At 51.0% G+C, this 10,329-nt stretch overlaps 1 protein-coding gene across 2 annotated transcripts in view; it reads left to right on the top strand.

Moving 5' to 3' along the window:
* The window catches only part of PTPRN2 (protein tyrosine phosphatase receptor type N2), a 984,778-nt gene that overhangs the window by 361,553 nt on the left and 612,896 nt on the right, over positions 1–10,329 (top strand). For both annotated transcript variants that reach the window (XM_023225377.1, XM_023225378.1), the window contains exon 5: positions 6,523–6,691. In XM_023225377.1, coding sequence (XP_023081145.1) covers positions 6,523–6,691 — 169 coding nt within the window. The remainder of the gene's footprint in view (positions 1–6,522; positions 6,692–10,329) is intronic.

The following is a 10,329-nucleotide window of genomic DNA, read 5'->3' as shown; positions in this document are numbered from 1 at the left end:
TGCTTAGGGCCAAGAGAACCTGAGAACCAGGAACCTGAGAACATGCTAAAGCCTAAGGGGAAGCTGAGAACATGCTAAGGGCTAAGAGAGTCAAGGAAGGGGAACCTGAGAACTGAGGACTTGAGAACATGCTAAGGGCTAAGGTAACCAAGAACCTGGGAACATGGTAAGGGCTAAGGGGGACCTGAGAAGCCAAAACCTGAGAAGAACATGCTAAGGGCTAAGGGGAGGACCTGAGAACCAGGGAACATGCTAATGGCTAAAGAGAACCTGGGAACATGCTAAAGGCTCCTGAGGCAGGAACAGGGACAAAGAATGCCAGCTGTGTATGTGAGCACCGACGACGTCACAGGGAACTTTGGGTGGCCATGAAGGTTGGATGTAAAACATAAGATGGGCCTGTAATTTGGAATCTTTTCCTTTAACAAACTGGGTGACAATCTAGAATATCTCATATTATTGTGAGCCTAAGTCCAGAGTGTGCAAGTGGAGAAGGGAATAGCTACTAAGTGTAAAACATTTTTCTTCTTTTTGAAGTACAAAATCCATACATATGAAGTTTTGACCTACTTCAAGCTGGATGACAGAGCAAAAGTCAATGTGCGAGTTAATTACTACACCACCACACAGCATAATGATAAACACTCTCATTGCTGTGACATATTGCAGTGTCACAAACAAGTCCCCAGGCATGGGCAGAGGCAAAGCAAAGATGAATATGACAATTTAAAGGTACATTTATGAGGCGGTTCCATCTGCATTGATTAGCAATTAGTGAGAAAAGCAGACAAAATACCAGAAAAGTAAATTACCTGCAGTTAAATTACACTCTGACAACATAGAACATGAAATTTCATCCATTAAAAAATGGCCAAGGAAAGTATAGCCATGATTTGAGATGCAAAGAACTGCGAAGGCCTTGGTAATTTATATGTCTCTTACATCTGTATCAGTGTAACTTGAAAAGTGATATTGTTGGGCTGTGTCCCCACCCAAATCTCATCTTGAATTGTAGTTCTTATAATCTGCACGTGTCGTGGGAGGGACCCAGTGGGAGGTAATTGAATCATGGAGGTGACTGTCTCCGTGCAGTTCTTACGATAGTGAGTGAGTTCTCACAGGATCTGATGGTTTTATAAGGGACTCTTTTCCCTTTGCTCCTTGTACTTCTCTCTCCGGCCACCTTGTGAAGAAGGGTGTGTTTGCTTCCCTTTCTGCTGTGATTGTAAGTTTCCTGAGACCTCCCCAGCCATGCTGAACTGTGAGTCAATTAAACCTCTCCTGTATAAATTACCCAGTCTCAGGTATATCTTTATCAGCAGTGTGGGAACAAAGTAATACAAAAAGGCACTAGAAATAAAACCATGGTGTATTTATCAATTGAGATAATCAAGCAAAAATGGAATTTTTAAATAAGCCCCATGCAGGTATCACACACCTAATGTTAGTGATCTGTTCTTGAAAATCAACATCCCACATGGAAACAGTACCTGGAAACCTATTCCATTACTGTATGTGGGAAATTTATAGTGAGTTCCGCATCCACTCAAGCCCCAGTATATTTCCTAAAGTGTTTCTAAATCATAGTAAAGACCCATATACAAGTACCAGATGGTCATGTTTGGATAGAAGACACTTCTTCCTGATACCCAGAAGTGGAAATTGTTCTTAGCAAAGCGTGTGCTCTATTTGCAGTAATACTGCCTCACTCAGCACCTGCAAAGTCTGAGCTGCACCTCCCTCAGGCTGTTGGGTGATGCCACAGTGCTGTGTTTGGAGATATACTGTGACGTTTTCTGAATATGATTTTGTTCAGAATGTAGCATCACATTCTGTGAAAGGAGATACACGTGCACACGTACACACACACATACATGTATATACATATATATGTATACAGGTGCTCCTTGACGTATATCTACCTCCTGTGCCTGCCTGGGGTGCCTGGGCTGTTGACGTCCTCGTTGTGGAGCTCTGCTGGGGATGATGTCCTTCAGTGTCTGTATTTCTAAGAGAGCCATAAGTCTACCTTTGTATTTGAAGGATATTTTCATGGGATATAGAATTCTGGGTTAATTTTTTTTCTTTCACTACTTTAAAAATGTTTTCCATTGTCTTCTGGCCTGGAGCACTGCTCAAGGAGAAATCTATAGTCGCCTTTCCACTGGCATTGGGGGCGCTGGAGTCAAGTCCCCCAAGTTCCTCACTGGCCATGGGCAGGGCCCCAGGGGTTCCCGGGGAGCTACATCTCAGTTGTCCGGATGGCAGACTCTGTGGTGCTGAAGTCCGAGTGCAGGGTCTTGGGAAGACCCATCATGGGGAAGTGAAGAGATGAGTTTGGCTCAGGAGAGGTTGGACTCATTGTGGTCACGACAGAGGCCTCTGGAGCCCTGACCCCTCCTCAGGGGCTAGGGACCAGTGTGGGATGCAGACCTCCCCTGATGGGGTATAAACATGGGTGAGGCAGACCCCCATGGTGGAGGGCCATTTTGGGAAGGGACACAGCTGTGTGGTGATGACACTTGCCCCCAGCTGCCTCAGGGACAGTGGTGCTCAGTGGACTGCCAGAGTTGACAAGACAGAGCTGAAGGTCTGGGGAAACCAAGGCAGCTTGCGTTCACAGGTCGGAGTATAAGAGAGAAGAGTGCATAGAGAGCCCTGGAGATTTTCAGTCACTGCTGAAGATTTGGTAGATGACTGATAATCTTGTGTCTATGAGGGAAAAGAGCCATCCAAAAAATGAGAGCAAACGGTACCTGACATTCACACAGAGTGTGACCTAGTGCCTCTTCACACCTCTCAGACTTGCAAACCTCATAATTCCCAGATCATTGGGTAGAATGCCCACAGAGTCTTGTCTCAGTAGTGGGGAGTAATTTCTCATAGATAATTGCTGCTCTGATTCTGCCAAACAAGATTTAGAAGTAAGACCCGAGAGGGTTGAACTGGTCCAAGCAACTTAACTGAATGCCAGAGCAAGGGTAAATACTATTTATGGGAATGCAAATATCCATCACCCAATAAGGTAAAATTCACAGTGTGAATATATAGACATGGATTCTCTGGCATGAAAAGGAGCAGGAAAATGCAACTCATAGAATTCATCCGTGTAGACACATAACTGACACACAATAAGTAGCAGACAGGAAAAAACCATGAGTGGAGTGAACAGCAGATTAGACACTGTGGTAGAAAATATTAGTGAACTTGAAGACACAGCAATAGGAACTCAGGAAACGAGGAAGGATAATTAAAAAAAATAAAGAACACCAGTGAGCTATGGGACACGTCTAAAGGCCAAATATATGTATGACTGGAGTCCCAAGGGGGGAGAGACAGGAACAGAAAAATCATTTGAAGAAATAATGACCAAAATTGTTTCAATATGATAAAAATGATAAACTCACAGATCCAGAAAGCTTGATGAGCTAAGAAAGAAACATGAAGACCAAGAAATATTGTAATCAAATTTCTCAAAACCTGTGATAAAAAGCCAACCTTAAAAGCAGACAGAGGGAGAAAAGGTACATTTCATAGAGAGATGAGATGATGAAGGCCACTTCAGGGTTTTCCTTGAGAATGCTCCATGCCAGAAGATGATGGAAAGCGTTTTTAAAGTACTAAAAGGAAAACAAATCAACCCAGAGTTCCATATCCCATGGAAGTATCCTTCAAATACAAAGGTAAAATTATGGCTGTTTCAGAAATAACAGATGCTGAAGGACATCATCCCCAGCAGAGCTCCATGGCCAGGGCTGGTAAAGCCGCCATTCTGGCGGAAGGGAAAGGTGCCAGTTGGAAACACACGAGAGAGAGCATGCGAAGGCAACTGCATCCATCGATAGATGGTGTTTTCCTATCACTTAAATCACATTTAAAGAAGTTGATTGTTTAAACAAAAATGATGAAAGTGTATTGTGAGGTTGATAACACAGCTGTCAACAGAATTCACGTCAACACCTGCATCAGAGTTGGAGGGAGACTTGCAAGTATCTATTTAAGCCTCCTATTTCATATGTTAAGTGGTGTGAGGTCACTTGGAGGCAACCTGTGGTCAGTTAAACATGACTGTTATACACTAGCCGTAATTCTGTCTTCTTGCCCTAACAAGGATCTAGAGTTAGGTGTTGAGAAGGCCACGGTGGAGCCATGCCCCAGGGCTCTGAGGCAGCCAGTGCCTGGGCTCTCAGGAAAGTGCCTGCCTTCAGCTTGAACCTAGCTTCTCCCTGGCCTGAGAGAAGCAGATGGCAGCTGACCGCACCTACAAAGCCTGTTATGAGGGAGGCCTGAGTCTTGTGCTGGCAGTGGGGCATGGCACAGGGGCCTGTGACATCTGGACCGTCCACTGCAGCACAATTCGGACCTGAAGTGATGGGTGATCACTGAGCATGACTCTCAGGGGGAAGGGGATTTGGGAGCGTTGCTGGGCAGCAGGCTCACGGAGGGCCCTGCTCTTGTCTGTGGGCAGCAGAGCTGAGCAGCAAGGCCCCCACACTGGCCCATCTTTTTAATGGTGATGCCCATTCTTTTATAGACATAAATGAGGCACTCAATTAATTATAAAAACTAAAAATAATCAGAATTGAAAGCTCTTTGGTCTGTGTCTAAACTCCATGTCTATGAAATCTTTGCATTTTATTAGAAGCATGGTGTGTGCGTGCACACACATACGCACTCACACAGACACATGCACACACGCACACACTAACACATACATTCACACATTCTCATACACTTACACACCCCACACACACACTCACACACACCCTCACACACACATTCACTCACACACACAAACTCACACGCACACACGCGCACACACACTCTTTTTGTTTTTTTTTTGAAACAAGGTCTTCCTCTGTTGCCTGGGGCTGGAGCACAGCGACACCATTGTAGCTCACTGCAGCCTCAAGTTCCTGGGCTCTAGTGACCCTCCTGCCTCCACTGCCCAAAGTGCCGGGATTATATAGCGGATTATACCCCCATGCCAGCCTCACTATATATATATATATATTTTTTTTTAGGTGGGGCCTCGATGCAAGGTTGGGGGGGGGGTGTAGTCACTCACACAGGTGTTCTTAATCCTGGCTGGTAGAGGCATCTCCTGTGGGAATTCTCTTCCTCATTTAGGAGCATGCTCTGGGCCCTTTTGGTCATATGCAAAAAGCAAAGGCCTCCGTGGGGGCTGTGAAGCTCTGGGCGGCTGAGTCCTGGGCGTGGAGGCCAGCGGCAGAGTCTACGGATGAGCTGGCAGGTAGGGAGGCCATGCCCGTCGTGTTCTGGGCTGAGATGCTGCCCCATGGCTCAGGCAAGCTCTCCGCCGCAGCTGAGGGTAAAGGGGGACAGGGCGCAGGCTCGGGGGGCCACGGACGTCCTCCCACCACGCCCAGGCCTCCAGCAGGGCTGCACGTGGGCCAGTGGGGAGTCCTGACTCTGTCTCCAGCTTGGACTTAGCTTCTCCCTGGCCTGAGAGAAGCAGATGGCAGCCGACCGCACCTGCAAAGCCTGTTATGAGGGAGGCCTGAGTCCTGTGCTGGCAGTGGGGCATGAGCTGCGGAACGGCGGGGATGGGCTTGGGCGTTACTGCCGCTTTCCCAGCGAATCTCCCTGTCTCTGCTCTTCCTTTCCGTGTGGCTGCATAAGCTGGTGATGGGGGCCCCGCTGGGAAGTGGCCACTCTCTCAGGGACTCTGAGCATCATTAGCGGGGGCCACATGTGGCTGACATGTCCAGCTGCCTCCTGGATTTATACCTTTCGCACACAGCAGTGACAGCAGTGCCGTGGGGCCCCTGCCAGCCGTGCCTGGTTCTTGGCCTTGTCCTCGCCGGCCCTACCCCTACTGCCCTCAGCAGCATGGGCACCACGTGTGTCAGCCCACAGGAAGTGTCTTATGTGTTTGTCCTTCTAGCCTCAGGCATCCCTGCCCTGCGTGGTCTCTGTGCATCACTATTTAACAGCAGGGACTGCAGTGGAGGGATCGAGAGCACTGCACGGACGTCCCGAGGCTGCAGCGAAGTACATCAACCTGAGGCCTAAAACAATGCACATTTATGAGGCGAGAACCTGGTTCCCGCCTTTTCCAGCTTCTGGGCTGCCTTCCTTGGTCTACCCACAAACCCAGCAGAAGCTGTGCCAAGCCTCGGGCCCCCCATGTCCACCCGGCCTTCGGCTGCCTCTCCTCCTGGAGAATTCTTGCTGAACCTGCAGCCAGCGCCTGCAGCTTCCTCCCTTTCTCCCCTCCCCTTGGTTCCTGCGTGTTACTTTTACTCCCTGTCTTCAGCTCTGAGGGGTCATTCGTCCATCCCCACAACCACGAGGCAGGTGCTGTTAGCCATCCTCATCCAGACACTTGCTCGGGGGTTCGGGAGAAGTTCAAACTCATGGTCACGGAGCAGCAAGGCCAAGCTGGCCACTGAGCCGGGCTCCCGGCCCCCTCGCACGCACCTAGGCACCACAGGGGACAGGGCAGCTCCGTGTAACAGCAAACATGCGGTTGATGTCTGGTTTCTTTTGCTTTTTCAGGCCCTCAAAACACAGCGTTGGCAGTGAGAGGAGATACAGTCAGGAGGGCGGCGCTGCCCTGGCCAAGGCCTTCCGACGCCACCTGCCCTTCCTGGAGACCCTGTCCCAGGCCCCAGCTTCAGATGCGCTTGCCAGGACCCGGATGGCGCAGGACAGACCCCGTGCTGAGGTGACCCTTCCGCTTCCTCCCCGGGCCGGGGTTGGCTTTTCCTCTAGGGCGTGGGTACCTGGACGTGCTTCCTCTCGGCTTCACGCCTGTGTCCCAGGCCAGTGGGCAGCCTGAGAACAGGGCTTCGGTGTTTCTGGGGCTCCTTAAGCAACATCTGCTCCCAGTCCAGCCCCCAGCAAATGCTTCGTCCTCAGGGTAAGGCTCTGTAGGATCTTTCTTGGGACAAAGTGTGACTCCAGAAAGCCCACCATTTAAACCACAGATGCACACCAGGGAGGTAGAGGAGGTAAGTGGCTGCTCTTCACCCTTTGGGAAGGGACCTGGGACAGCAGTGGACACTGCAACCCGACTGAGGGAGACCAAGGGGCCCTGAACGTGGCTGGAATTAGGGGCACCAGGTGCAACTACTACGTCTGAGGAAAGTTCCTGCTCCCCAGCAAGCCTGCCCCGGGGGGCAGCCCAGGGCAGCATAAGGGCTCTGTCTGCCTGTGGGCATGAGGGTCTCGCACCAAAACACAAGGTGATGCCCTGGGCACAGAGAGCCCAGACAGGCTCGGAGGCGAACCCCAGGAGTGTTTATGCAGGGCCAGTGGGAGCTGCAGGGACCCGCATCGCAGAGCCCTCCGATGCCCTTCAACATGCAAAACCCACTCAACATTTTAAGGACACGGAATTAGGAATCTCGGTAAATTTTGTAAATGGAAAAGCAGGCATGATTTTTATGATGACTTGTTAGGCCAGAGTTTGCAGGTCCTGCATTGCCTGGAAGGAGGGAGGGACGAGCGCTGCAGAAACCACCTTCGGAGGCCACAGCCCAGCCAGCTCCCTGGGAGAGGATTTTGGACCAGGTGTTGAGGCCCAGGATGGCCCTGGGGACCTTGGGGGTTTGTTGGTGATGCTCACACACTCCCTTTCTGCCAAATGTTAGTTACATCACCTCTAATTTGACACACTTCCTTTCTAAGACGGAAGCTGTGCTGGTGTGAGACAGGACAGTCTGAGGACCTTCTGCTTCTCTTGGACTCCACTGAGGTCTCACCAGGAGCTGTGGCCCTCGGGTGTGTGTGGGAAGCAGTGTGGGCCCAGTTTCTATTATGTTCCTGCCATGGAGCCATTGAAATGACTTAAGTTAACTCTGGGCAACCCCCACAGACCTTGAAAGGTAGAGTCCTCCCAGAGGACGCACGGCCGCTAGGCTCAATCCCAGGCCAGCTTAGGGGCTTGCTCGAACCTTGCTCCAAGTGTGGGAGCCACAGGGTGAGTTTCCACAGAAGGTGGTCCCACAAGGCGGCATGTTCGGTGCATGCAGGTGAGGAAGTTGGGGCACTTTTGCATCTTAGCAGGTGGTGCCTGGGGAAGGCCTGGCCTTGGCCCCATGGTTCTCTGAAGCCCTTCCGAGGGCAGCTCCTGGGCAGCCGTCTTTGCTGTGACCTTGCCTCTGCTCAGGAGGATGTCACAATAATGTTTGAATGCAGAAGCCAGGCTGTCCACAGCCGCCAAACAGAGCCCTGATGCTGGCCCTGAGCCATGCAGGGGCCACGGTGTGCCAGACCCACAGGTCACAGTTGAGAGGCTGCTCAAGTGGGGCTCAGTGGCACCTGGGCCATATTTGTGTTTTTCCTGATCACGAACTGTGTTTCCTGATTGGTCGAAATCACCCCTCATGGTGGAGGCTGGGGGCCTTCAGACCTCGTGGAAGTGCAGGGTCACGGGGCGCTGCGGGCCCCAGGTCTCCCTCTAGGGTTAGGCTCACAATGAGGCCAATCCCAGCCCTGCTCTGTGCCAGGCCCACCTCCCATCAGGACCACTGGCTGGCCTGAGAAACATTCCCTAAAGCCTTTCCAGGAGCCTGCGGGAGCCTTTCTGTGTGAGCCTAACCCTAGAGGGTCTGGTCCACTTAAGGCTATTTTAAACATGCTAAATTTAAATTTTTTATTCATTCACTGAGACCAACAAAGCACCTTTGGTGCACTGGACATCCTGCTGGATTTTGTGAGTGCAGAAGGTGGATTTCATGCAGCTCTGTCCTTGGGTCAGAGGCTCCTCCAGCCACTGCTCTGGGGCCAAGGGGCTGCTCAGCTTCTGTGCCCCCCGAGTCCTCAGCTGTAAACGAGGGGTAATGGCCCTGCAGGTGTCATGAGGGCCACATGTGAAGCTCCTCATAGAGTGCCCAGTCAGTAGCTGTAACCATAACTATCGTTGATAAAATAATCTTTAAAAAATAAAATGGAAATTAGGTCGAGAGTCTGAGACTGGGCTCAGTGGAAGTCTCTGACTCTGATGAGGGGAATCAGAGGGCACCGGGATCCTGGCAAACACATTCTCTCGACATACCCGTGCCTCGGCACTGCAGAGCAGGTCTCAGCACAGCACGATGGAAACTGGCATTTCTCCCACTCTCTTGAACGTTGGTAATTTAGCACTTCCAGCTCTGAAATTATTGCTTTGTGCTCCTCTTCTGCCCCATTGTGTCTTTATTGGAAGGGCTGTGGGGCCCTGTGCTGTGCCTCCACTGCTGCTGTGAGATTTCAGGTTTCTGTAATGGGGCCGTCACATCACATCCCCAGACGCTGGAAGTGAACAATCAGTAAAGTAACCCCCGTGCAGTCCAGAGATGGTTTTAGTAACATACGAGGGAAAGGCAAGGCGTCATTAAAAGTTTCAGAGACTTGGAAGAAGTTCGAGTGAAAGGAAATCAGTTGACACGTTCCCGTGAAGCGGTTTCCCGTCTTTTCCCCCTGACTTGACGGTGGCATGCTCACCTAGACTGATGTCCAAGGGCCTTCTTCACGGGCTTCTGAATAGAGAAAGGCAGGAGCATAGCCTTGGAGGCTCACCCTCCGTGCCTCAGACGGGCCAGTGAGTGGGGTGTCACCTGCAGACAGCATTGGGTTTCATTCAATGGGAGCCTCAGTTGTTCCATTTTGAACCCATCATCATGCCCCTCCTTGAGTTTCAGTTATTTTATTAAATAGCCCCAGCACTAAAATAAAAGAGTCAGAGTTAGAATGGAATTTGCTTGTGGGACAAGGCACAGCATAGATTCTCGATGAGGGTAAATTGAGTGCCTGAGGCACTCCCCTGTCCTCAGCAGCCAGACATGAGGTTGGCCACGCAGCAGCGACATCCATGCATTAGAAACAAACTGTAGGAAGTTGCAGAAACTCACTGAGAGTGAAAGTCTTTGGTAGATATTGAGCAATTCGTGCTATGAACCATTGGGAGATATGGTAGTGATGCCCTGTGAGTTGGCTCAGCAGCTCCTGGGGGAAAGCAAGCTCCTGCCACAGACGGGATGCCTTCCTAGGCGGAGCACAGTGTGCTGCGTGTCCTGGGACGCTCTCCAGGTGCTCAGTGGCTCTGCCGGACTCAGCAGCTCAGTGTTCTTCAGGCCCGGTCACACTAACGAGTCGTATTTACTGAAGTCTTTCCATTCCTGACTTACTGCATTAGGATTCCAGCCACCAGCATTCTCCACGTATGCCCCAGGGTGCTCTCAAAGCCGCCTTCCCCGTACAGGGGCGAGCATGGCAGCCTTCCCCAAGCAGGGGCGAGCGTGGCGGCCTTCCCCATGCAGAGGCGAGCGTGGCAGCCTTCCCCATGCAGGGGCGAGCGTGGCGGCCTTCCCCATGCCGGGG

Source organism: Piliocolobus tephrosceles, chromosome 8 (genome assembly GCF_002776525.5).
Source record: "Piliocolobus tephrosceles isolate RC106 chromosome 8, ASM277652v3, whole genome shotgun sequence".
NCBI classification, from domain to species: domain Eukaryota; kingdom Metazoa; phylum Chordata; class Mammalia; order Primates; family Cercopithecidae; genus Piliocolobus; species Piliocolobus tephrosceles.
Note: the sequence above shows the minus strand (reverse complement) of the source record. Positions and strands in the feature narration are given on the sequence as shown.